General features: G+C 40.4%; 4 protein-coding genes across 8 annotated transcripts; all 4 read left to right on the top strand.

The window, feature by feature from the left end:
• Positions 1-1,001: 1,001 nt before the first annotated feature.
• Positions 1,002-7,430, top strand: LOC116199973. Its single transcript, XM_031530591.1, has 6 exons — positions 1,002-2,109; positions 2,216-2,324; positions 2,628-2,748; positions 2,877-3,620; positions 4,293-6,108; positions 6,661-7,430. The coding sequence occupies exons 1-6, from the start codon at positions 1,914-1,916 to the stop codon at positions 7,113-7,115; spliced, it is 3,441 nt and encodes a 1,146-aa protein (XP_031386451.1). The 5' UTR covers positions 1,002-1,913; the 3' UTR covers positions 7,116-7,430.
• Positions 7,431-7,699: 269 nt separating this feature from the next.
• Positions 7,700-15,115, top strand: LOC116198616 (ATP-dependent DNA helicase Q-like 5). The gene is made up of 19 exons (XM_031528807.1): positions 7,700-8,963; positions 9,033-9,086; positions 9,303-9,415; positions 9,509-9,721; positions 9,820-9,898; positions 10,001-10,054; positions 10,153-10,227; positions 10,371-10,424; positions 10,936-10,980; positions 11,058-11,152; positions 11,267-11,390; positions 11,829-11,927; positions 12,314-12,369; positions 12,462-12,564; positions 13,238-13,366; positions 13,736-13,905; positions 14,004-14,028; positions 14,117-14,232; positions 14,512-15,115. The coding sequence occupies exons 1-19, from the start codon at positions 7,845-7,847 to the stop codon at positions 14,597-14,599; spliced, it is 2,811 nt and encodes a 936-aa protein (XP_031384667.1). The 5' UTR covers positions 7,700-7,844; the 3' UTR covers positions 14,600-15,115.
• Positions 15,116-15,275: 160 nt separating this feature from the next.
• LOC116198770 (uncharacterized membrane protein YuiD) lies at positions 15,276-17,620 on the top strand. The gene is given in 5 exon segments (XM_031529001.1): positions 15,276-15,542; positions 16,322-16,488; positions 16,491-16,528; positions 16,741-16,832; positions 17,129-17,620. Coding segments are annotated over 5 exon segments (471 nt in total). The 5' UTR covers positions 15,276-15,420; the 3' UTR covers positions 17,181-17,620.
• A 3,213-nt stretch (positions 17,621-20,833) lies between these two features.
• Positions 20,834-23,962, top strand: LOC116201261 (remorin 1.4). Of its 5 annotated transcripts, none has more exons than XM_031532425.1 (4): positions 20,834-21,060; positions 21,608-22,412; positions 22,921-23,002; positions 23,561-23,962. In XM_031532425.1, the coding sequence occupies exons 2-4, from the start codon at positions 21,655-21,657 to the stop codon at positions 23,768-23,770; spliced, it is 1,050 nt and encodes a 349-aa protein (XP_031388285.1). In that variant the 5' UTR covers positions 20,834-21,060; positions 21,608-21,654; the 3' UTR covers positions 23,771-23,962. The 5 variants fall into 5 exon arrangements, with proteins under 5 accessions (XP_031388285.1, XP_031388284.1, XP_031388282.1 ...); XM_031532424.1 differs by having other exon boundaries at positions 20,849-21,060; positions 21,626-22,412; positions 23,561-23,930; XM_031532422.1 differs by lacking the exon at positions 20,834-21,060 and adding an exon at positions 21,182-21,391 and having other exon boundaries at positions 23,561-23,930.
• Positions 23,963-27,079: the final 3,117 nt, after the last annotated feature.

Raw genomic sequence — 27,079 nt, 5'->3', positions numbered from 1 at the left:
AATAAGTATTAATTTTAAAAATTACAACTCATCTGTCTTGATTGGTACTAATTAAATTAAATTGATGTATTACATCTTAAGAAAATAATGAGTCATAAGTTGTTTCGTGACCTTGCCCTCAGAAATAGAATGTAGAATAAAACATTTCAAAAAGGATTATATTCGGACCGGATAAGACTTTGACAAGATAAAAATTAAATATTTTTCAGTATTTGGATAAAATTTTGACATTGTATATATAACAATTTCGAGTACAATCAGAATCAGCTCGTGGCCGTTCGTCACATCTATTGGCGTGTATTTTCCTATGGTCATTTGCTAACGATTCTTTCTAGCACGGAACCTTTGGAGGATGAGTTACATAATTGCAACTTAGGGGATATTTCTTTAGAAATTTTGAAGAGCTTCCCATAATTTCTTTTACGCGAAAGATTTTTCCTCAATCGTGATAGGCACTCCGGATGAACATGAAATGATACTAATCGGAAAATCGAAATATATGACATTTTCATAGAATATAAATAATTTAGTTATGAACCTACCAAAAACAAAGATATTGTTTACTATGTCCGACATTCATATTCTCATGAGTATTTTCACCTACACCACGCGCGATATCAAACCAACCTCAGTTCGTAATATTTGGTACGAGGTAATCACGTGAATTATTGAGAATCTGATTTTAAATTTTCTGAGTCCATTATATCATCATGTTTGGCAAAAATAAATTACTGGTATATCCTAAGATAATTCCCTTTTTCACTTACTCGGTAATCTATCTCAACAGGGAATATAAATCTAAATTAATAGTAATTTTAAATGGTAATGCACGAAATGCGACCTAAATGAGTTGGATTAGCAAAGAAAAAAAAGCGAAAAAAAAAAGAAGAAATAATGGCAGAGGAGAGAGAATAAGAAATTGAAAAAGAAAAAAAGAAAAAAAGAAAAAAAGAAAAAGAAGTGGGAAGTTTTTTGCTGCGGAGGAAAGAAGCAAAATCTAAAACATGAGCCACAACAGCAACAGCAACAGCAACAGCGAACAGCAAACAGCAGCAAAGCACGCCAACGCTTCTCATAATACTACTCATCACCGTCCCACCGAGTGAGGTTAGTTAAAAAATAAAGCCAGCAATCCTTCCCCTGTTTCATTTCCCTTTCACTTTCCCGGAGAAGGAGAAGAGAGAGGAATGCGAGTGAATTTAGGGCTGGGGCTGGTCTGCTCCGTCGTCGACCCGAGGCCGATCCGTCGCTCCACTGGCCGATCTGCGGTGCAGTAAATGCGCCAGATCCACGCGTCCCTTCCTGCATTCTTCCGCCGCTGAAGCCTCCCCCGGTCTGGAGGCCTCAATCCCTTCGTGATTCGGGATCGTAGTTGCGCTTTGATTCTGTGCGGATACCGGCCTTGACTCGGGAGTTCGGTGAGTCAAAGTTCCGAGTTTGTGGTCGGCGGTGGCTTTTGCTCCGTCAGTGAGCTCGGTTTGGCCGTACTGAGGCGCAGTTCTGGTCGAATTAGAGTTCAATTGGACGGTGTAGTGCCGGCTGTGATCCCATTGTTGCCGAGTCCGAGGTTTCTGGTTTAGCTAGGGATATCAGTGGGTTGGCGGTTGAGGTTGCACATTTGGTGCTTCACTTGTTTCTAGAGACTACTGTTGGTTGCCCATTGTATCTCGATTCTGAAGTTCTGCTCAGTCGAGAAGCTGTCGGACCATCAGCTCGGTTCTGCAGTGAATTTGATATTTGGTTGATTTCCGTTGAGTGGTTGACGATGAATCTTGGCTAATTTGAGTCGTTTTGGGACTCTGCACGGACTTATGCTATGGGATGCGGGTGCTGCTATAATATTTCTGTCACATTGAGTTGCTTGGGGAGGTTGCGGGGGTAAAATATCTGGTGGTTGAATTTCGTCTCCAGCAATGCCGCCGTCTCCAGCTTCAAGACGATCTCCCAGCAGGGAGATGAGAGTGGAAAATCATAAGCGAGGGCGTAGCCTTGAAGGTGGACTGCTCCTCCAGGAGAAGGACGATGACCTTGCTCTGTTTAATGAAATGCAAGCACGTGAAAGAGAGAACTTCTTGGTTCAATCATCAGATGATTTTGAAGACGCTTTCTGTAAGCATAACCGATCTTGCTTCTTACTCTAGCATATGTGCCAAAGACAGTTATCTTCTTTATGAGTTACTGTTTTTGAGAATGCTCTTTGAATTCTTCTCCACAGCATCAAAGCTGAGACACTTTGCAGATCATAAGATTGGAATATCCATTCCAGCTCGAGGGGAGAGCAGCGATCTTCTCAACATAGATGGGGAGAAAAATGACTACGAGTGGTGCGTCGCAGCTTACCATATAACCCTTTCTCTTGTTCTCGACTAGGAATGTGAATTATGGAATTTTCTGGGCCCCAAATAGATAGAGCAGATAATAAATTTCCTGCCCGTGTCCTGAATTTTGACTCACTTGTCTGACAGTTTCCTAATTTGTCCCTTCCAAATCACAGTCTCAGCCACAAGTTAAATTTGCAATTTTGCAAAGTCTGTTAATCTTTGCCTTTGGATGATGTCAGTTAGATAACTGGTGACCCTGCACTGTTCTCAGTCCTAATTAAATGTCTGTTGATATTAATTGCGAAGGTTAATGACTCCTCCGGACACCCCACTCTTTCCCTCATTGGATGATGAACCTGCACCAGCTAACGTACCATCCAGAGGCAGGACGCGGAGCCAACCCATTGCTATATCAAGATCATCCACAGTAAGTCATCCTGTCAATCCTCTATCATGTAAAAGGACTTCCGCTTTCTTAAAGTATATAGTTCCTGAAAGAAATTCAGGCTATTTCATCATGTTACATCCCTTAGCATACTGATAATCAATCCGCAGATGGAGAGAAGTCAAAGAAGCAGCAGAGGCAGTGCTAGTCCAAGTCGCTCAAGCCCATCTCCTCGGTCCGGTAGCAGAATGGGCCTATCACGGGCAAAGCCATCTTCTGCACCTCATACCAGTCCAATTTCTAGCATACGAAGTGCTACTCCAACTAGGAGAGTGTCTCCTCCACCAAGTAAACCCTCAACCCCTGCCCCAAGGTCTGCTAGTCCAACTCCTCGGAGGGTGAGCACTGGGTCAAGTGCTTCAGCAGGGACAGGAGTAAGAGGAATGTCTCCTCAAAAGGCTAGACGGGGGACATCTGCTTCCCCGAAAATAAAGGCATGGCAAGCCAATATTCCCGGGTTCTCTTGTGATGTACCTCCCAATCTCCGCACTTCTTTGGATGATCGATCTGCATCATACACGAGGGGTTCCTCCCCTGCTTCCAGAAATGGTAGGGATTCTTCCTCCAAAGTTAACAGGCAGTCAATGTCCCCCACTGCTACTAGAAGTGTTAGTTCATCTTATAGCCACGATCGAGACTGGTTCAGCTCTCACAGCAAAGGGTCCATATCGTCATCTGCTGATAACGACGTCGATTCCCTCCAATCGGTTACCGTGGGAAGTGTGGACCAATTGATTCCAAGAAAAGTCGGAATGTATTCAAATAACAACAGATCTTTGGCCTACTCCAGAAGATCGCCGAAGATGTCAGCTTCTGCTCCGAAGAGATCATTTGATTCAGTCACGCGACAAATGGTACCTGACCTACTTCTTGTTTAAATTTGATTAGATCTTTGCAGCTCATTGTCTTTCATGTCATCATCCTTTCTACAGAATCCATACATTCATATCAACAAATATAGGAAAGCATCATGTAAGTTGGATTCTGGAAAATGGGGGTTGATTCATTAAAAAGTATCATTTCAGTTGTTGCTCCTGTGTTTTCCATACTCTTAAATATTTTGCAATATGGATAAAGGTTCTGGTGACAAGTTCACAAGTGCGATTATGATTTGATAAGCATCTGCAATGCAGAGGGTGCTTAACATAATTTACATTTGAGGGCTGGGATGGCCTAAGCTTAATACAATGAAAATAGAGAGTTTTGCTCGAAGAAAGTTTTCAAGAAAAGGGTTTTGTGCCTGCTGTAATGTTTTCATATGTATATCTAAAGCTACTCTCTGATGTTGCCCATTGAAATCTCTTATAGTCACATAAGTCAAATTTATGCATAAATAGTTTTATGAATGCAATGAGTTTTTCACATAATTTGTGCTCTTCCATGGTTCAGCTGCACAGATTATATTATTACTTTCTTTCACAAATCTTTTGGACTTCTGACTTATGTCTCACTCATGGAATATAATATTTTTCTTTGACGTAATGATAATTAATTTTGTCTTTCGTAACGCAATATCTTTTGCTCAGGATAATCGGAAGGCTCCTCAAAATATGTTTCGGCCGCTACTGTCAAGTGTACCAAGTACCACCTACTATGTTGGTAAATCAAGTACTAATTCCATCATGTCACGGAACTCGTCTGCAACTACTAGCAGCAACACAAGTTCTGATCAAGGAACAGGTTTCCTACCTGATCCAGAAGGAAATTACTACAGCCAGGATGATAGAATTGGGGAATCTGGGAAGATGCTGTGTCATGATATTGAAGAAGAAGTTTTTTCATTTGATAAAGATGGAGAAGAGTTAGGATGTGAACTATATGGTGACATTGATAGGAGCCACTTGACTGAGGGTCATCCTGTTGACTCTGACGATATAGAAGTTAGTGCCTCTCATGAACCTTCTCAAGTCGACAATGATATTTCTGAGGTTGATGATCTTGGAAGTACGGTGTTATGCTCTCTTTGTAGTTGCAGTTTTGATGCAACCGATCTCGCGGAAATGGAACTAAAACTTTGCCCAGAATGCAGATTGAAGGGAAATTTTCTTGATGCCATTACCCCAGAGACATTAGCAGTAGCTGCTGATAAACCTCCAGTTACGTCCACTAGCACACCAGAAGAATGTAGAGATCTGGACTCTTTAGCAGCAGTTGTTTCTGGATCCCTTCAAGTTGCAGAAATGGATGAGTTGAAGGGTAATAGGACCCAGTCATGGGATGACTCTCCTTTGGTGTCCCATGTGGAAGTGCAAGAGGAGAATGTTGCGAACGGTGAAGGTGAAGAACCCACAGGCGGACGCAGCCCACCTGGGGGAGGCACCGGCAGTCAAGAGTCGGAACATTTCTATGACCATCCTAATACTAAGATCACTACAGCAGAAGGAGCGGGCATTTCTGTACTGTTGAAGAGATCAAGCAGTACCAAGGGGCTTGTTGTCCAAGGAAGGGCTTGTACTGCAGTGACCATTCTTCCTTATGATGATCTGTCCTATGCACGAGAGACTACCACCAGCATCAGAAGCTCCATTGGGCATGGGAGCTTCTCTTCTTCATCCTCCATCGATCCGAGCTCGTCTAGACAGACGGAGACTCGGATGCAACGGCAGTTCAGTGGCAAGAGATCTGACATTGAGAATTACAGATATGAGGTCAAATCCCAAAGTGTTGGATCTTCTCACACAGGAATATCGAGTCATTCTCACCAGACAATGGGGTTGGCAATGGCCACGTCTGAAGTGAACTTTGAAAGCTCTGTTGGGGATATGAATAACAATCCCAATGCGGAGACTGCTGTGGCCTCTGTAGAGCACCTATCAGGTTTGGAAATTGTGGGAGCAGAACTTGCAAATTCGTTGTCTAACCAATTTGCACTTCTGGAGGAAGATGATTCTGAACATGGTGAAAGTGGAGAGAAAGTAGATGCTTCTGCCTTGCAGTTGTCTGGTCATAATGCTGATGCTGGGATGGAAGATGATCTGTTGGCATGTCATGATGACTTCCGAGAAACTTCAAAATTGGAGAACTGTGAGGACTTGCAAGAAAATGCAAGAAACGAGACTGATCTAAAAGCGTCAACTGCCATGCAAAATGCCATGTCAGATACCTGTGTCAGCGTCTTGGATGAGATGTCTGCTCCTCTGAAGAGGAGCATCAATGGCTCTTTGGTTTCAACATCAGAGATTGAAGTTCATGATTGTCATCAGGTTGTATCCAGATCTGAGGTTGTTGATATTTCTCCCGAATCAAATGGTATCATCGATGAATCTCAAGAACCTCTGAAGAAGGATGCCAGCGCTTCTACTCCTGAGCCTATTTCCTCCGATCCTGTCGTTGATATCCTAGGTCAGTTTTCCTTATTCCTCTGTCATGACCTACAATTAGCTTTTCTGTGGGCCTTTGTGCCACGACCTGTCTTTTCACATGAAGCAAAACTCAAAAGATATTTAATCTGTCAGCACCGAATTTCTTTTGACAATGAGGTTAAAGGAGGGAGAAGACATATGTCGTAGTTGAAAATTGTCGCTTGACTCGATTGAGAATCTATACTAAACACTGAAGTATTAAAATGAAATGTACTTCATCAATAGTAACAATGGGCAGTTGATCTTTCCGAAATCTCACATGAATGGCCATGCATATATACCAGGTGAGCATTTATCATTATCTTTTTGATTCATGATATTCATCTTATCATTTGGAAAAAAAGGGGTAGTTTTCCTTCTTAATGTCTACAATGCTGCAGTTACTAATGACAAATGCAAAATGGGATTCCTTACTGCCTTTTCCTCAAGACATAGCGTATTTTCTACTGCTATGGAGTTGGCAATCTTTCTTCATCATTGGTTCGTTCCGCATAGTATTGTCTAGATTTTCTGATGTAGTTTCTTTTTGCAGGGGAATCTACAGTTACAATGGAGAGTCATGGTCGTACAAGGACAAGAAGTCTGACTCTTGAGGAAGCAACCGACACGATCCTCTTCTGCAGCTCAATTGTTCACGATCTTGCCTACGGTGCTGCAACAGTAGCAATGGAGAAAGAGAAGGAGAAAGAGAGAGAGGCCTTGGAAGCATTGGAAGGCTTTCGGCCAACTGTCACTATTGTGGACAAGTCCACTTCTTCTGACAAGAAAGATCCTCGAAGTGGCAGAATCATCAGTAAACGAGGTCTCAAACCCCATACGAAAGCCCGGCAGAAGCGGATTGATTCTGATAAGAAGTCCCCCTCAAGCAAGCCTGAGAACGACGAGAACATTGATGAGTCCTTGACACGCAATGTCGGTCTACCACATAAATTTGACAGCACGAAGCCCCCAAAGCTCGAGTCCAAGTGCAATTGCACAATAATGTGAATGAAGGTCTTTCGTTCCCTAGAACCTGTACTCCTCACTTTTGCCTGTCTTATATATATATGTAATTGGAAAAGGTTGCCTTAGATCATTGTTTGGTTTTCCGTTGGCTCGGTGATTTATTTGTAATGAAGTGGTTGGCGCATTTATTCGTGTTCGTGGTGTAATTGTAAAGCTTTGTTGTTATCGGTAGGCTGGAGGCAAGCTTGTTCCCTGCGTGAACTGTAGAAGCTTTAGGATCCACTCACTCAGATTCATTATTCTTGTTGTGATATGTATATCTCGATTTGGTTAAAGTAGATGGCAGTCTCTGTCGAATTTTTCTCGCCTGCACTTTGATTTTTCCGATCCTGTCTCGTGTCGATCGCCGTTACTGCTGATTCACGAGATTTCCACGCTTGCTCGGCAATATTCGTCGACTTTGTATCACTTGTTTTTTGTCCTATAATTCTCACATATATATATATATATATAAATTTTAGCTACAAAATAATTTCTTCAACATTAAAGAAATTCATTGGGAGGCCGTCTCTTTTTTTTCCCATATATATTATTATTAGATAGATAAAATAACAAACTCATGGGCCATGCCATTGAAAAGCCCAAAGAAAAAAGAAAAAAAGAAAAATTTGTCCCGCGACAGTTTGGCGGGAAACGAGAAAGAAAATCCGACCGCAATTTTTCCGTTCATCAAGCTCTCATTTCTCATCCTCCCTGCGCCTCCAGTCCGCCATGGATTCCGACTCCGATTCCGACGGTTCTCACGTCTCCGCCACTCCTCCGCGGAACCCCAGTCCCCGTCAACCGCCGCCGCCGCCACCAAGACCGGCTCTTCTTGCCTCCTCCAGATCCAAAGTCAGAGTCAGAGCCTCCTCCTCACGGCCCAAAACCGCCGCCCTAAAGCCCCGAACACCCTCTTCGGCCAAAGCCCTGAAACCACCACCTCCTCCTCCTCCAGTGCCCGTCATCTCCTCTCTCTCCACTTCTTCCTTCCAAATCCGCCGTCCATCCCACCATGCCGAACCGACCGCGTCCCTGGATTCAGCTCCAGTCCTCCCAGCAGGCCACTTCTCTAAGCTCTCCTCCTCTTTCTCGAAAATCCGACGGTCGTCACTCAAATTCGAGGCTGAGACAGACTCGGTTGATCCTGACAGCTCGGTCTTGGAATCCAAGGCTGAAATCGGCGAGAGAGTTTCACTTGCTTCTTCCTCACTGGATAGTAGTTCTGTGTCGGATTTGAGGAAACAGGTGAATTTGATAAGAGCTAGTGTTCCGATTGAACCGGTGAAGTTGAAGAAGGGCGGGAAAAATGAAGGCAACTTCGTCAGGCTCAATTTGAACAAGAGGAAGTTCCTGAGCAAAGGCGGTAAGAGGAAGAGCAGCTACAAGTTTTCAGGATACCGGAGGTTTTCTAGAAGAACCAAGCGGAAACCGAACTCTGCGGGTGAGGCCAAGATTGAGGGCACTTGCGAGGAAGATGGTTTGATCCCAGAAATCATCGAACAGATGCAGAACCGGCCGAAGAGTGAGAGAGCTGAGTTTGAAATAAAAGAGGCTCTTTCTGCATCAAGAAACGAGGCTTCAAGGGAGAATTTGGAAAACCTGCTGAAGTTGGTCCATGGGTACGATTCCTTTCGGGATGGGCAGTTTGAGGCCATCAGATCAGTTGTCAGTGGGCAATCGACAATGCTTGTTTTGCCAACCGGTGCTGGGAAGTCATTGTGTTACCAAATACCCGCAATGATTCTTCCCGGGATTACTTTGGTGGTTAGTCCTTTGGTGGCTTTGATGATCGATCAGCTTAAACAGCTGCCTCCTCTGATTCGTGGTGGTCTCCTTTGTAGCAGTCAGGTGAGGGATTATCATTTCTTTTGGAATAGAGAGTTGGAAATCAAGTGACATTGTTTCTATTGCTTTTAGACCCTGCAGGAGACTTCCGAGACACTGAGACTGCTGCAAGAAGGTATCATAAAGGTGATCATTTTGAAAACTCAGCTCCATCTGATTCTGAGGTTGCAATTTATATCTTACGAAGTGGATTATTCGAACATGTCCAGCGCAGAAGTTGTGGTTTTGAACTCTACCTTTGATTGTGTAGTTTTAAGATGTACCTCAGATTGCAATTTTCACTGATCCTCTTACATTGCGATCGGACTTCGGAGATACTTAGACTTATTAATTGCCATTCAGGTGCTTTTCATTTCACCCGAGAGGTTTCTGAATGAGGATTTCCTTTCACTGTTTTCTGGAGAGCTCCGTGTCTCACTTGTAGTTGTTGATGAAGCTCACTGTGTGTCTGAATGGTGGGATATTTCCTTGATAATATCTAAAATATGTTCCCCCCAGGCGGCGGAGTAAAATGTATAGTTTTATTCTAATCCCACATCTTGTAACAGGTCACATAATTTTCGGCCTTCATTCACGAGGCTGAGGGCCTCATTGCTTCGTGCAAGGCTTCGAGTCAATTGTATTCTCGCTATGACTGCAACTGCCACAAGGGCAACTCTCTCTTCTGTCATGTCAGCCTTAGAAATCCCTACATCTAATCTCATCCACAAGCCCCAAGTCAGGGGAAATCTACAATTATCAGTAACCTTGAGTCAAAACAAGTAATTCTTATTCTTTTCTGTTGCTTCTCGACATGTCTTTTCTCTTTCCTTGATTCCGTACTTTGTCCTATTTACTGATCAGCATTTAAACTTAACAGGATGAAAGACCTGCTGACGCTATTGAAGTCTTCACCCTATAAGGAAATCCAGAGTATCATTGTGTACTGCAAATTTCAGGTGCTAACAAATATTTCTGGAATGCCTTTTGCAGTATTCAGCTTATTCCAGTCATCAGCTTTAGATCTCTATAATAAGGCCTAACACACTTTACTCCTGCAGTATGAAACAGATACTGTGAGCAGATATTTATGCGATAACAATATTTCAGCAAAGGTTTAGTGTTTCTTCCTCTACATTTCTCAATGTCCCAATCTTTTCGCCTCCCTTTATCCAGCTTTTGATGTGAGTAATTTTGCTGTTTATGCATGTAGAGCTACCACAGCAGCATCCCTGCAAAGGATCGCAGCCGCATACAGGATTTATTTTGTTCCAACAAGATAAGAGTGGTAGGGAGAGGAGATTCTTCTCTAATGCATCTTTGCCATTGACTTTATCTGTTGAGTCCTTGCTTTTAATATTCTCTAACCAATTCTGATCTGTACAACTATGGGCAAACCGTTTAGACTAATTCACTTGCTTTGTAATGAAGGTCGTAGCAACCGTAGCATTCGGAATGGGACTTGACAAGAGTGATGTTGGTGCTGTAAGAAGAAAATCTGAACTTCCTACTCATACACTTTAAATTTCTATGCAGTTAATGTACTTGAATGGGCACATAGTTTGGACTCTTCATGAAATAGACAGGCGGATATAATAAACTTGTGGTTCCATATGGCATCGCTCTCTTTCTTCTGTGGCTCACATTCACACATTGAACTCAATCCAAGATGATTCTTTCTTCATGGGAAGGAAAAAGACTGTTTTTGAATAGTTAAATATTTAAAAGTATATTTAAAGGAATTCAAATTGATTAATCTGTCCTTAGAAAATTTCACTATCAAAATAATTTTTCTGCCAATGCAACTATTGGATTATTATATGACGCGAATGAAGATGACAAAGAGCTTTTCCTGATTTACTCTATGGGACTTAATTTATTTTTGAGTTGCCTCACGGAATATCCAGCTTATTCATCAGAACTGCATTTTCTTCTGTGCAATGGCTGTGTAAAGTTGATAGTTGGCACTAACATTACGATCTTGCTCCTGTTTCAGGTAATTCATTACAGCATACCCAACAGCTTGGAAGAGTACGTTCAGGTGATAATCTTGTATTTATTTTCTCCAAATCTTTGTTTGGTATAGTTCATAAATGAAGCGAACTCTGTAATTTGTAGGAAATTGGCCGGGCTGGACGAGACGGGAGAGTATCCCATTGCCATCTTTTATATGATGATAACACATACTATAAGCTCCGTAGTCTCATGCACAGGTGATACAATGTACATCTTATTTTATTTACTTCAGTTTGGGCACAAAATCTATTTTCCTTTTTTTGGTTAATTTGGCGATAATCTGAAATTGGCTGAAATGATTATTTCCTCAGCGATGGAGTAGATGAATATGCTGTGGGCAAGTTGCTTTCTCAAGTTTTCACCAATGAATCCCATGGAAAAATCTGTTCTATAGTAAAGGAATCAGCATCTTGCAAGTATGACATGAAGGAGGAGGTACTATGTGTTTTTGCTATAGATCTGTGATGCCTATTGGTGATCTGCTATCTGGTGAAAACTTCTCAGGATGTCCATCTTTTTGAGGATTTTTTATGTTCAGATATAGTTATTTAGTTTGCTGTTTGTCATGCAAAAATTTATTTGTTTTGGTAGGACTTAGTTGATATTTAATGGAAATGGAGCATAATTTGTGGATGAATCAAAATAGAAATGTGAGCCATATGGTTTAAGCATGGCATTATGCTTCAAATTTGAACTGAGTCAATGACTCGTCAACACCTGCCATTATGTTGAACACTTGCTATACATAATGCAATCTGCTTCTTGAAATATTTTAGAATTATCTGTTGACTCTTCTTGTAGAGCATCCTTTCCCACCGTATCTATTCTCTTAAAATATGCAGCAATGCACTAACACTACTTCCACTTTGGCAGGCAATCCTCACAATCCTTACCTACCTGGAGTTGGGTGAAGTCCAGTACTTGCGTTTGCTTCCACAATTAAACATAACCTGCACTCTGAACTTCCATCAGGTTTGTCTTTTTACAAATACATCTATGAGTATGTTAATTGCAGAATTTTATCAGCTCGGTTTTACTGTAGGGGCTTCAGGGGATATGTGCTAACTACTCATTTTGAGTTCCATTGGGGTTCTTTAGCTGCAATGGCCCTGTTAATCTGCTTAAGTGTCAAATTATTCTTTTGCTATGTCGAGTATATGCGGATGAAGGATGTGCAGTCAGATGCTTCTGTTGTAGGCTGCCACTTATAGAACCAGTTATTCTTATATTGTGCAGGGTCATACATAGCTTTTCAGGAAAATTAGAATACAGGATACCGCATTTGGGTCTGTTTTTCTTATATATTCATCTTTGATGTTTGTACCTCATTTTGGAGGGAATGCTATCTGTCTGTGCAGACTTCACCAGCATTGCTAGCTGACAAAGATATTGTCATTGCAGCGATTCTAAGGAAGTGGGTAAACTTCAAATTTTCACAGAACGGATAGTTGATCATTTTTTTAGCCTTCAAACGGTTGACAGATCCGGTTTTGGTGATGGCTTTAGGTCTGAAACTAAGCAAGGGCAGTACATATTTGACATACCGACTGTGGCAAATAGCATTGGCATCACAGCCGCAGAATTGTCCAATCATTTGCAGCATCTAAAGGTTTGTTATTTGTTAGTTTATAAAGGCTTTTACTGAGACATGATTTAATTATGTCATGAGACACTGAGATATGTCAGGTATCAGTGTTGAGGCATTCTCACTGTTAGAGATTAGATCAGTATTTGTCCTGCTCTAAAACATCATAAATGTTACTGGGGAACTCACAGCTTGATATATCAACTCTTATTCAAGATTATTCATGTTCAAACTTTATATATCACAATTACAATAACTCTGAATCCTCCTATAGTTGATCGTTCATGGAACTTATTTTTTAATTAGTATTGGAGCAGTTTGTAAATGGAAAACCGATCAATTGCAGGTCATGTGATGCCTGATTAGCTGTTGATTTTAAAAATATCTAATGTTACGTTATGTTTGTTGAGGACTGTATGGTTTTGTCTTTAAATGATCATGCCGATTTCAATTTTCATTCTGTCTAAATGAGGCTGACTTACATAAAAGCAGAGTACACATACACGCTTTTCTGCTTATCCAGTGGGACCGCAATATGTCTGAAGATGATGAAATAATAAGAACAATTCATATATACGCTCAACACATACGAAGCTCATTGCAAACTGAATTCCTGGAAAAATATGATGCATATGGCAACTTAAGGCAATTTGGAGCTCGTTCCTCATCTAATGTATTATTCTTTGGCGGTTTCTAGCTCAAGGGGGAAATTACATATGATATGAAGGACATGGCCTATTGTTATACAACTGTTAAAGTTCCTGAAGATATCTGTTTGCTCGCCTCACATCTCACAAAATGGTTGTCAGAGGTTGAAAGTTGCAAGGTGAGTCCTCTACAGTCTATCTATCCAGTTAAATCCATTCCCTCCATTGGAGAATGGTTATTCTATGTTCTTAATAACATTATCTAAATAATCCTCCACACGATTAATCATCTCATTGAAGATCTGATGTTAGTATGAACCATTAAGGACATTAAGAGTGTCCTGTTCTGGAAATTTTATTCGACCTATTGGAGATTCATCAAAAGAATATATAGGTGGATATTTGCAGTTGAGAACAATAAGACACGCATAGATCCATAATATGATAAATTCTAAAAATTTCAGGTTTCTTCTTTTCCTTTTTTTTTTTGGGGGAAAAGAAATTTTAGATTTCTTATGTGCAACTCAGACATCCTTTTTTGAAATCAGGTGCATAAACTGGACGCCATGTTCGACGCTGCAGTCTTTGCACTGAATAAATGCAAGAAGGAGCTAGGTTGTGGCAGCGTCCAGCACACAGCGTGCTTGCAGAAGAAGATCATGGACTACTTTAACAGCGAGAATACTTGCAACGTCTCAAACAAGATGAGTCAGAACAGGTAACAAAATTATAATTTGCCACTGAGCCATTGTCACACTGTGCCATTGCCTCTTAGTTATATTATCATGCTGATAGAATTTCTTCTTGTACTTGCAGCCCTTTCTTGAGAGCAGATATAAAGGTGAGAGTACTCCTAATGTGTTACTACGCTTCTTTCGCACAACTCTTGTTTGGTGAGTTTTTAAGTGGAGTGTTCTTTGGTGTGGCAGGTCTTTCTACAGGGTAACTCGCAAGCTAAGTTCACACCTCGAGCTGTTGCAAGGATACTACATGGAATTTCAAGCCCAGCATACCCATCCACATTCTGGGCTAAATCACATTTCTGGTAATTTACTCGTGCTTTCTGTACCCCCTGTGATTTCAATCACTTCGCCTGAACTATCTGAGAGATGAAACCAACTCTACACTAAAAGCAGGAATATAGGCCCGCATAAATTATTATGGCATTCTGTTACTTTGAAGCGAATTTATTTTCCCAATTCAATATATTAGTCAGCGTTACTAGGTTATGTATACTAAGAGGCTGTTAACGCGGGAAAGTTGTGCATTAACTGTTTATTGGGTAAATCTGATGAGACGGGTAATTTGTGCTTTCGGATGTCAGGGGAAGGTATACACAGGTCGATTTCCAAGTAGTAATGGAAGCAGCAAAGGCAGAACTGATGAACTCTGTGGGGAAGGAGGCACCATAAGTTGATTCAAATGGAGGCAATACGGTGCAGATACAATCACTGACTGAGAAGAGGCAAAGAAAACTTAGTCCTGCAAGAGAATAATCACGGTCTGCTTGAGCCCAATCTAATATGAGAACATGGTGAATCCACTACGTGCTATGTGTTCTTCACATCTCTTCATTGCAACCAGTCTTTCTCAGGAGCACGGACAGATGCTTCGATTCTCAAACAGAGTCGTGCTTCGATCATAAAGTGATGCAGCAATACGAGTGCTTTAAGCCCTCCAGGTCGAATGCAGCCACATGAAATGCGATAATAGAGGAACCTCTTGATTGTAAGTTCTGTAACAATAATTTTACCGGTGATTGCTATATAATTAGGATATCCAAATCGAAAGGGCCGGAGGTATGGGATTTTAAGGGGTGTGGGACGGAGGATCCCGATCAAGAGATAGCATGCTTCATGCAGTTGCACGCAAGAGAGTGTTATGTTTATACAATTTATTTTTTATTAATCTTATTCATTTTTTATTTTGCTGGCGTGAGTTAGATGTTGTCCGAAATGGGACCCATCGTTAAGTGTTGATCCAATAGTTCCGAGGGTCTAACTAGCAGTCCTCTAATGGGTAAATCATGTGGGTGGCTTAATAACAGGTAAAATGATCAATTTCCGAAAAAGACGAACCGAAAAAGGAAAGAAAGGAACAATATGGAAGGTCGGTACCAACCGCCAATGTCTTGAACTCCTGCATTAACACACAGGGAGCTGTCACAGAGCCCTCTCTATTTTCCAGAGCTATCAAACTCCATTGGCTCTCTTCCTTACTGTTCAATCTTGAGATGGAGGAGGAGATTTCTTCTTCGTCTTCTCTCTGTTCGCCATCGATCTTCACGAATTACACTCTCCTTTCAGCTGTGATCACATTTGCTATCAGTCAATCCGTAAAGTTCTTCACCTCCTGGTACCTTCCCCTGATCAATTTTTCTCCCTTCCACTTCCTATTTTTCAGCTCGTCGATCCTGAGGCATGTTATCAAAGTTATGGAGTAGTTGCTGAGTTTTGCTGAACTCCAGCTACCGCTGGCTCTTGAAAAATCTCGCGGACCTATTAAGTTTACAGACATACAAGCATAAATATTCCTTCGGTATCCATTGGGTGCTTTATCCAGTTGTAGTACATGCTTAAGCACGACTCTTGCTGTGTCTGATTATCGGAAACTTGTCCTTGGTAGTTGATTCGGTTCAGTGGCACGAGGCTTGAATTCCTCCAAGTGGAAAAGGTGGTCCTTCGCATCAGAAGCTTGCTGTTTGTGGATATTTAAGACCACCAATTCTCGGGAGTGAATTTCCATAAACGTTGTAGCTTTCTGATTGTTCACGGCTGACTTGGCTTACCAACGGACTTGCTGATGAGGATTTGAATTAGTGCTAATGGTTCTACGGTTGGAAAAACACGTGTTTCTCGGTAAATTAGTGCTAATGGTTCTACGGTAGCTGGAAGATTAGTCAATGGTCTCATTTGCGAGTGACATGGTGAACTTGACCGATGATGGCTAGTGATTTGAGTTAGTCCCATGTGGTTATACCCTGACAGGCAAGGCGGCAACCAGGAAATATACACTTCCGTCGTGTTGAGAAGCTGATGTTATTTATTATATGGAGTCTTTACTTATACACGTAGTGGCGCCTGTTAGATTTGTCGCAGTATGTCTTAAAGTCTTAAGCTTCTCTAGATTTGCAGGTATAGAGAAAGGCAACTCGATCTCAAGCGTCTTGTAGGGTCCGGTGGCATGCCATCCTCCCATTCTGCAACTGTTGCCGCACTTGCTGCAGCTGTTGGGTTTCGCTACTGTCTTGGAGGATCGGAATTCGCCATTGCTGCACTTGCTGCAGCTGTTGGGTTTCGCTATGGTCTGGAGCAAGATTACAGGCGGGATGCCAAGCAGAGGTCCAGTGCTTTCCCTAGATTTCATGTTTTTGGCATTTCTTGATCGTTTTTGACTTCCAGCTTTCTGACAATCTACTATGGAAGCTGCAAAAGATTTTTTTTCCCTCTAGGAGCAGAGTTATCGCTATATGCAGAATCGAGATTCCCTTCTGCGGTTCTATTCTCTTTCATTCGGGTGTCCTAATCATCAGCCTCAATCTGTGCTGGGACAGGTTTTGAATCAGATAGCGTGCGAACTGCCGGCTGAACATCCTCTTGCTGAGAGCAGGCCACTGCACAAACTTCTCGGCCATACCCTCTTCAGGTAATGATCATAAGGCCTTTGTACTCCTGCATATTCTTGACTTACTTGCGATGGAAATCCCTCTTTTGCTGACATTGTTGTTTCAGTACTAGTAAGTAGCTAATATCAAGTCATGAGATGTTATAACGATTTATGATGACTGCTTTATTTCATAAAATGAAAAAAAGGCGAAAAATTTGTATTCCACAATTCATATGTCATCTGCCATTTGATTTTCTTCCTACGGTAACTTTGAAGATTTCTCCAGCATAAACCCATCTACCTTTTGGTTTTGAAGTATTTGCTTAGATTTGCAGGTCATTGTGGGTTGCTTGCTCGGAATTCTCACAGCTCATATCGGTTATTTAATCATCAGGTCCAAGTAGCTAGTCGAATGATTAGCAGCCTCGACAATACAGATACTATCTCCAGCAGTAAACTCACGGACCATCATATGCAAAATCTCAAGCTTGAACCTCCGTTTCACATGGTGAATACGTTAGTTTGTCGACATAGTGCCGCATGTTCTTCCATTTTAACGACTCGGTGAATAAGCTTTACATAATTCGACAGACTCGAGCGTACCAAACTTGTTTGTGGGATCATGAAACCTTAGGCATCCATGCCACGATAAAGAAATGACATCTGCAAAAGCACTCAGATTCTAGTTTGCAGTAAGTGACATGTTTTTGTTGTCCTCTCTCTTGATAAATATGTACTTCGGTCATATGTGCATTCTTGAAGCCATTGTTTTCCCATCTTATGTCGTGACGAAATATAATAGTACAACGACAACCTTATCTTTTCAATGAACTGGACAAATTATATCTAACATGTATTGGATTACGACGGGAGCGAAATAATTCATCTCGTTCATGTCTGAAAATTATCGGATTACTTACGAGTACCATCTATAGAAAACTCCTTCTGAGCTTTCGAAACATAGGATTGCATTTGTGTAGCCGATTTGACCTATGGACGAATATGCAAGCATACGTTTCATGCTTGTTTGAGTCATAGCAATGAGATTCCCCAATATCATGCCAAAAATAGCTAGGATTTCCAGAAGAAGATGCCATTCGTTTGATGAAGTCCACCCAACGATGTCCCTCTTGATTTGTGTAAGTTTAATTTCCTTTTTGACGTTCACATTGACATCTGCCGGCCATATTGAGGAAAGTTTTGGATTTTTATCTTCCTCCGGGTAAGGACACAGCGTAAGACATGGACAATAATGTGGGTCCCTTCACACATAAGAGAATAACGTGGCAGCACATGATTTCTTCCCCCGTGGGCCTAGAAGAAACAGAGGTGTATCAACGTCAATGTTCCATGATTTTAAAATTAAATTTTAATTTTAAAAAAGAGTGGTATAAATGAGATCCATCATTTGATTTTGTATGAATTATTTTGTTTTATTGTTGAAAAAGAGTGGTATAAATGGGATCCACTCTTTGACTTTATATGAGTTATTTTATTTTATTGTGGATAGAATTAAGTTAAAGTTGTGATTTTAAAATTTCGTTGCGAAACCAAACAGGCCCTTATTCATCTCAAATAACACGATTTTTTTTGTGATGAATAAAATTTTAATTGGAAGAATTTTATTTTTTTAATGGATCGATTTGGTTGAAATTGTTGGATAATCGAGATATATTAGATTTTATGATATCAGGTTGCACACAAAAGAAAGAGGTGTAATGCATAATCCGACCGTCTAACATTTCAAGTTCGATTTTTATCGAATCTTGTGTCCGTTTATTTTGCATTTTGTTTTTAATTTACTAAATTCCTGGACTCTGCAAAGTTTGAAATCCAGTGAAAGCAGTCATTACCAAGCCCCATGGTCTCACCTATGAGAAATGAAAGCCTGAATGAGAATCAATTTTAGACATATGCTGAAGATATCGCACTAAAAAGAAAAACTAGTCCAAATTTTACTGAAAAAAAATAATTACTCAATTAAGGAATGCATTTCGAAATGTAAGATTTAACTGTATGAATTCTGGATTCGATTTTTATTATTTCGACTTTCAATGATGCATATGTTTGTCTTTGCATATTGTTTTCTGAACTACTAGACTGTTTTGTATTACATCCACTTCTTAACGCATTTCAAAATGTTGTAGCCTCAACCATATAAAATCTTGAATTCGATTTTTATTATTTCGACTTTCATCGAAGCTTCTCTTTTTCTGGATCTGTAGACCGTTTTGCATATATCTTCGAAAAATTTTGTAGTGCTTCAAGCGTAGGTAAGGCCGAACGCGATGGCCGTCCTCGGGCTAATGAGGGGGTCCAATCATACACCCACCCCGTTTATGGTACCATTGTATAATTTCCCCCCCTGCAAAAGAATTTCAACTACAACGTATAATAGTATGTTACAAAATGTAATATTTACTTAAACTTTGAAAGTATTATCGGCTTATTAATTGAGACTTGATCTTGACGAGATCTCTTGTTTGGAAGTGCTTCCAGTATGTATACATACACTTTGCATGAACTTCAAACTTATTTTTGCCATTATATTTTTATTTTTTGGTGTGCACCTTGATATACATAATCTCAATGGGCTTCAAATAATCCAATTTAAACTGTATTGACCCGTTAAGAAATAAAACTCTCATCATTGTAGATTTTTGCAATTTTTTTTTTAAAAAGGACTACGCTGGCCCATTATAAGGAAAGAACCCAAAAATTGTACCAAACACGGACAGATCCACAGCTTTGGCCCATTATGGCCACGTGATGGCGTTCAGTTTATTTTTTCCTCGATAATCAATGAATGTTTATCGATAAAAAAAAAAACGAGTATAAGGAAAAATGTCCAAGATAGTACATTATAGAGAAAAAAAAATAGAGCACATCCTCCTAGATCATTGTAAAGGATAATATATGTGATCGAGCAAGTCGGATAAAAATATAAGTATAATTGCAAAAATCCTTCCGATTATTGTAGTCTGTTCCCAATCTTTTGAGACCAAATTCTATATGGACTAAAGATTAGGAAGCGGAGTATAGCGTAATCCATATAAAGACTGCTAGAAATGTCAGGCAAAATGAGCCTTGGGCCGGTACTCGGTACAAGAACGTGATGGTGTTCAGATTCTGAAGACTCTTCTAAGGCTCATCCACCAATCGCCCACCGTCCACGTGTCACGCAAGTGCGACATCACCGTTGATTAGCTTTACCGTCAGATGACAACCACCTCGTTCGGATTAGATAATAAGAGCATAGTTAAAAATCAGCACTCTCTCTCCCTCGGGAGCAGAACAGTGTTTTTCTCTCTTTTTGTGGTTAGAACACTTTCAGATTCGAGGCCATAAGCCATGCTAGATTCCCTGCTTTTTGCTTAACTATGCTCATTCCATTTTGAAACAAGAAATCGAGATTTTTGATAATGACTATTCGAATTCTTCGCAAGTATCGGATAAGAAATCATCTTAACGTCGGGACTCTTAATTGCGCGAAAGTGGACACGGCTGGTGGAATCTCCTCCTCCATTTTAAGATTGACTCGATATCCGGGAATAGGAGCTACTCATTCCATACACAGGACTCTACAGATAGACATGATGTTGATGTGCGTCTATGAATTTAAAAGAACATAAACTTTGTCATAATCTGATCTGCTATCAAAGAGGTTTCACTATGTTGTAACCATTTTGATCATTAATTGCTGCACGTTTCACATTACAATCGGTGTAGTCGCTCTGATTTGTCCATGATTAACAGTATCATGCGAAACGACGTGAATTTGATGCTGTTAGAAGCCGAAAGTGGTCAGGCGACCTGTGAAAACAATGTCTCTTCCCATAATACCAACAAGCTAAGCCGAGCCATATATGAAACGGTGTCTTGACAATGGAGACCAGGCAATAGTCTATCCAAACCTGCAAAGTGGGCTTCACATTACCTGCACGACGCAGTGATAAAAGTTTACTACTTCCCACGTTAAAATCTTATTCTACGCGACAATCAAGATAAATATATATATATATATATATATATATTTACTGCCATGTCTGGTTGGGTTCTCTGTCAAAAGCTTTTCCAATCAACCCATGCAATGCAAATCTGTTTGCCCAATAAATTTTTTTAATATTTTAGTGGATCTCAACTTCAGCAATCAACCAACTTACTCAAAGCTCTGCTCAGTGGGGGCTGTGCTCTGCTGCTCTTCTGCAACCCCCAAAAAGAAAAATAAGAGGAAGAGAATCTATGGTGTTCAATCCTTTCCAAGAAGGTATTATTATTCTCTGCACTGTTTCACTGTTGAGCCTCCCCTCCGCAATACCCACCTGCCATTTTCTGCTGCAAGCTTGATTTTTTCAGCATTTAGGAGTAGGAGGAGGAGGAGGAGAAGGGTAGAGGGGGAAGATCTGTTTAATGGTTGTTTGATGGGTACTGGGGGTGAGTGGAAAGAGAGAAACAGACAGTAAAAACGGTCTCTTTCTCCTGGTTTTGTGTGGATGATTTCAGTTGGGGATGGCACAGAGATATTTCCTCGGTGGATGAATCTGAGGAATGGGTCCCCTGTTGTGTTGCATCGATAGGAACTTCAGTTCAGATATTTGGTACACTTCACCAGTGAGATGATTTAATATCTCTGCTGATTTTTATTGCTAAATTTATGAGCTGAACAAGAAAAGGATTTTTTTTTTTGGCCTTTTTTGTTAGTTCAGTCGCTGTTTGGCCATTCATTCTGCTGTCCCTTTGAAGAAATGTTGTCGAGTTTGCCCACTGGAACTCTGTTTGTAACTGATTCGATGTTCGGGTTTCTTTGTTCTCAGATCTGTTTCTTTGATTAGGGAGTTCAGTTTGAGCAATTGAGGCCAAGATGAGATCTGTAGAGGACAAGAACTGCTACGCCAATGGACCATCCCTAGAGGTTCCGGGCAACGGGGCGGCGAGTAGTTTCGAGTTCCACCGAGGGAATGGGAATAACCGCTCTTCCCATCACCGGATGGCCTTGGGGAAGCCTACTCCGTCGAAGTGGGACGATGCCCAGAAATGGCTCATCGGGCTGTCCAGGACGGGAGAGTCGAAGAACAACAGCCAAGCCAAGGCCAAGCCGAGGAACTCAAACGCCGATGACCTGAGGCTCATTGCCCCGGTTCCTCAGAGGGAGCAGGGATGCTCGAGTGGAGGGGAGGAGGAGGAAGAAGATGGAGAATATGGGGCCCATATGCAGGTAAAGACGAAGAAGGTGGACTGTGCCGACGAGTCGATATGGAGGATAAACAAGCCCTCGAACTTGCAGGGCCCGGTGCCATCCTCAGTTGTGAGGTCGATCTGCGTGAGGGACATGGGCACGGAGATGACCCCGATCGCGAGCCAAGAGCCATCAAGGACTGGGACTCCTATCAGGGCTTCTACTCCAGTGGGTCGGAGCCCTATAAATTCGGGATCTTCCACTCCCGTGCGGAGTAATGAGAACCATCAACATCAAATGCCAGTGGAAGGTAGAGGACAGTCCGTCACTACTAGTTCAGGTGGTTGTGAGAACAGCAACCTGGATCAGGCAAGGAAGTTGAATCCTCTTGAGACCCGTGCAATGGCTTGGGACGAGGCCGAGCGTGCCAAGTACATGGCGAGGTATGATAAATTATTCTTCTAAAATAACTATTGCGAGGTTAAATAACCGAACTGATGCATTGAAGGATGTTATTGAGGCAAAAGGATCATCTGCAGTTTAGTAGGCTTAGGCATATTTGTGCAGTTAAACAGTATACACTGAGCGTTTCTCTCCATCAAACTACATATTAATTTGTTGTTCTTTGTATTTTTGGCCGAATAATACGGTATTAATTTGTTGTTCTCAATAGCCAAGGCTCGTGGACAAGAACCTTTAATTTTCTTCTATTAAAAGAAAATACTGTACAGCCAACTGCAAGGAATCCAATCTCATAAAGCACCTGACCGATCGAGGATATATTTCTGAAGCACGTCCTCAGGTTCAAGTGGGCTTTGATTTTCAAAGTTTAGATCCAGAACTTACCATCAGCAGACTGGTTGTAGAAATTAATCAGCTTATGCAGGCAAGAAATTAATCAGCTCGGAAAATTAAGTCTTGAAGTTTTGGTTTGATCTGCTCTGTTGTCAGGTACAAGAGAGAGGAAGTGAAGATACAAGCATGGGAAAATCATGAGAAGAGGAAAGCTGAGATGCAAATGAAGAAAATGGAGGTAATGTTTTCTGATTGCTTAGATGCAATTCTGTACACTCCGATTTTCTGCAGTTATAATGAAAAGCGGAATGATTTAAAAAGTTTGCTGCAAAAGCTCTCCTAAGTTTAACTAAAGGTCTTCCTTCCTCGATTATTTGTCCGTATTTTGCATCATTTACGTATGAAAGACCTTCTACTTATCGTAATGAACATAGTAGTTTCTCCCTTGCTGTTTTCGCATCACAGAAATATCCCGAGAATCACTTGCATTAAAACGCAGTTGGTCTCTCGGGGTTGTTGAGCCATATGCAAATTACGGTAGAAAAACGTTGTTCTTGTTGGCACTACCGGGGCAAACCTGGGTTTTATATTAGAGGAAGCAAGTTCTTGGGTGATCCTTTTGAAGGCATAAGATCACAGCAGATGAGCTGTGGTTATGGCTCGCCTAGCATGGCTTAGCATAAGAGATGGCTTAGTTTGTCATAGGATAAGATATTTTACTAGGTAACTCTGAATAAACGTAAAACCGGCTCAAGTGAATTTTCTGACCATTACTCTGGCTGCTACATTTTTGCAGGTGAAGGCAGAAAGAATGAAAGCTCGGGCACAGGAGAAACTGGCAAACAAGCTCGCAGCGACTAAAAGAATAGCCGAAGAGAAGCGGGCGAATGCAGAGGCTAAGTTGAATGAGAAAGCTGCGAGGACTTCTGAGAGAGCAGACTACATAAGGAGGACCGGTCATTTGCCCTCTTCATTCTCACTGAAGCTGCCTTCCTTTTGCTGGTAGCTAATACATATGTGATATTGCAGTCTTCTATTCTCCTTTCAACATGTAAAATACGAATGGTAATTTGTTTTCGCTCAGTTTTTTTGATTATTTTGTGAAAGACATGTCAGGTTCGGAATGGTTAATAATATGTATTTGTGCCATCTCCTGATGGCTGTTCCGACTTGGGCCAAAAAAATATTTTTCTACTAAGGTCCACTTTGTTCATTTTCTTTCAGTTACAAAGGAGGCATGTGAGCTTAATACAATAAAATAGAAATATTAATAGCTAATAAAGAGAGACAAGTATCACTAAATATCGTATCTGAAACTATTTGATTATCAAGCGAGGGCTTACACCACTGCAATTCACTAGTTTTTCACTTTGTTCATTTTGGAATAGACACTCTTTTCATACCCAACTATAAGTGATGTTCGGTCTTGCTCTGAAAATCCAATAGCGTTGATGTTGAGCAAAGAGAAAAAAAAGTACTGATATTTTAAGGAGGAAGGCTGTTGGATCTTTTCCATATAATGAAGGCACGAAAACTTCTAGGTCCTTTTTTTATTTTTTTTGGGGGGGGGGAGGGGGAGGGCGGTGAATTCAAGGTCCTTTTTTTCGCATGAGAATATTTGTCTAAAGTATATTTAAAATATATTACAGTTTATCTAGAAAATTTATTTAGAATTAATTTTAAAAATATCCTAATATTACAATTTTATTACACATAACCAAAAAACGAAACTTGTTAGAAATTAATACGTACTTTCAGAATAGTTCTATTTTTAACCAATTTTAACTTTTGTTAATTTTTCGTTTATAAATTAATTTTAAAATTTGAGACCAATGAAAAATCATTTTAGAAGACATAAAATTGTGAATATTGAAAAGAAAAAGAAATAAAGAAGAAAACATGACAGGAGAGTGCCAGGGGACGGAATATATAAATAAATAAAGATTTTTTTTATAGGTTTTGCGAAATAAAATTATCGTAGATAATGATTTTTAAATCTTATTTTGCTGCGAGCGCGCAAACATATATATATATATATATATATATTATTTTCAAAGATCATTTTGAAAAAAATAATGACATTCAATATACTATATTTGGGATTTTTATTCTGTCTAGAAATTCCTCTCCATCTAGGGATGGACCGGGGAGCTAAGGTAGGTAGTAGGCCATTATCTAAAATTTGAATGACTTAAAAAATCTTGTATATCGTCTTTCAAATTTTAATGAAATCATTGCTATTCGTTCCCCTAAATTGAACATAAAATGATAACAATCAATATATTAGATCTGGAATTTTTATTATGTCTAGAAATTCCTCTCCATCTAGGGATGGACTGGGTAACTGAGGAGGGTAGTAGGTCATCCCCTAAAATTTCAATGACTTAAGGAAATTTGTATATCGTCTTTTAAATTTTAATGAAATTAACGTTATTTGTTCCCTTAAATTGAAAACTTTATGTTCTTATTGCCCCTCGAAGATCTTCGGCCACCGCCGCCCCCCAAAGCTAAATCTTGCGTTCATCCTTGTCTCCATCAACTTATCATTCACGGTGGTTGGGCGTGACAATCTCGAGCTCCAATCCCACACTCATACATCAATTGGGAAAAATCCCATCTTCATTATTTTCTTCCTTCCCTTTTCTAGAATTAGCACTTAACATTCGTGATAATTTTCATATCACCTTGATGGATGAAAGAGCAGGGTAAGGGGTTAGGTGACACGGAGTATCGATATGCCGATAGGAGACCCCAGCTAGTTTGAAATCTTCAAACGGTGTTTTTGATGGCCTTCGCATGGATCGAGACTCGTCACATGACATCGATAATTTTTAAGCGATAATCAACTCACTGGCAAGGCAACGCGATGTCTTGATTGCTTCGATCATGTTGCGCAAGCCCCACATGAAAGGTAATTCGATATCTGTTTTGCAAAGTTCCGATTTATATATATAAATTCGATTTGTGAAATTCTCATTCTGAAAAAAAAAAAGATAGCAAATATGCTAGACTTGGGGTTTTTCCTCTCTAGAAATTTCTCTCCATCCACTTATCATTTCATTAATGGTGCAACAACCTCAACCTCCAATATCCTGTAAGTGCATTGATAAGGAAAAATCCCATCTTCATTACGTCCTTCCTTACCTTTTCTCTGAAATTAACATTTATATTGGCGATAATTTTCATGTCACCTTGATGGACGAGAGAGCAGGGTAAGGGATTAGGTAACACAGTGTGTTGATCTGCTGATCAGAGACCTTTGCTAGTTTAAAATCTTCATACGATGTTTTTGATGGCGTTCGGATGGATCTAGACTTTTTACACGGCCTCGACAATTTTCAAGCGATTCTGCATAAGCTCCATTTGGAAGGTAATGCGATATCCATTTTGCATATTTCCAATTTATAATACGATCCAATTCGTGAAGTTTTCATTTTGAAAAAATGTTATAAAATATTCTAATTTTGGGGTTTTGTCTCTCTAGAAATCATCAACTTATTATTTCATTCACGGCGCAATAACCTCAAGCTCCGATCTCTTGCAAGTGCATTGATAAGGAAAAATGTCCATTTTCATTATGTTCTTCCTTCCCTTTTTTCTGGAATTAACACTTATACTGGTGATCATTTTCATGTCATCCTAGTGGACAAAAGAGCAGGGTAATGAATTTAGTGACACGGAGTGTCGATCTACCAATCGGAGATCCCAGCTAGTTTAAAGTCTTAGTACGATGTTTTTGATGGCCTTTGCATGGATCTAGACTTGTTGCACGACTTCAATAATTGTTATCGATCAGCTCGTCGGGAGACATGAGATCTGAACTGCTTCGATTGCATTGCAGAAGCCCCATATGGAAGGTAATGCGATCTTTGTTTTGCCGAGTTCTGATTTATGACACTGCAGTACCGATAAAAGGTTGGTTCTCCTTCTCCGAGCCCAGTCAGTTGTTCTCATGCTTGGATGCTAATATTCCTAAGACATATCCATGTAAATGTTTCATTCATTTTATGGGGATTTTCTCATCTCTTTTCCCAGTCCAAAGTACCAAACTAGTATCAAGAAGAAAGTCGACAATGATTTTAGGCGAAAATATCATCTCATGAGTATGAATTTGTCATATTACTCTATTTAGGTGCGTCGAAAATAACTTCATAGTGATATAAAAAACTGATGAAATTATCATAACCTATAGTATATTAGATTCTCTCTCTTTTTTTTTTTTCCCTTGGGGCGAAACTTAGGGGATTGGGGAGGGCTTGATTTTGGGGTTGAGGAGGGAAGAGGAGATGGGGATTTCGATCTTAGAGGAGGCCAT

Source organism: Punica granatum, chromosome 3 (assembly GCF_007655135.1).
Source record: "Punica granatum isolate Tunisia-2019 chromosome 3, ASM765513v2, whole genome shotgun sequence".
Lineage (NCBI taxonomy): Eukaryota > Viridiplantae > Streptophyta > Magnoliopsida > Myrtales > Lythraceae > Punica > Punica granatum.
Note: the sequence above shows the minus strand (reverse complement) of the source record. Positions and strands in the feature narration are given on the sequence as shown.

Coding starts and splice junctions, on each gene's coding strand:
- LOC116198616 (XM_031528807.1), top strand. CDS start 7,845: ATGGATTCCGACTCCGATTCCGACGGTTCTCACGTCTCCGCCACTCCT. Junction 12,565..13,237: donor ATCATTTGCAGCATCTAAAG/GTTTGTTATTTG, acceptor GGCGGTTTCTAG/CTCAAGGGGGAAATTACATA. Junction 13,906..14,003: donor AACAAGATGAGTCAGAACAG/GTAACAAAATTA, acceptor TTGTACTTGCAG/CCCTTTCTTGAGAGCAGATA.
- LOC116199973 (XM_031530591.1), top strand. CDS start 1,914: ATGCCGCCGTCTCCAGCTTCAAGACGATCTCCCAGCAGGGAGATGAGA. Junction 2,110..2,215: donor TGATTTTGAAGACGCTTTCT/GTAAGCATAACC, acceptor TCTTCTCCACAG/CATCAAAGCTGAGACACTTT. Junction 2,749..2,876: donor CTATATCAAGATCATCCACA/GTAAGTCATCCT, acceptor ATCAATCCGCAG/ATGGAGAGAAGTCAAAGAAG.
- LOC116201261 (XM_031532425.1), top strand. CDS start 21,655: ATGAGATCTGTAGAGGACAAGAACTGCTACGCCAATGGACCATCCCTA. Junction 22,413..22,920: donor CGTGCCAAGTACATGGCGAG/GTATGATAAATT, acceptor CTCTGTTGTCAG/GTACAAGAGAGAGGAAGTGA. Junction 23,003..23,560: donor TGCAAATGAAGAAAATGGAG/GTAATGTTTTCT, acceptor ACATTTTTGCAG/GTGAAGGCAGAAAGAATGAA.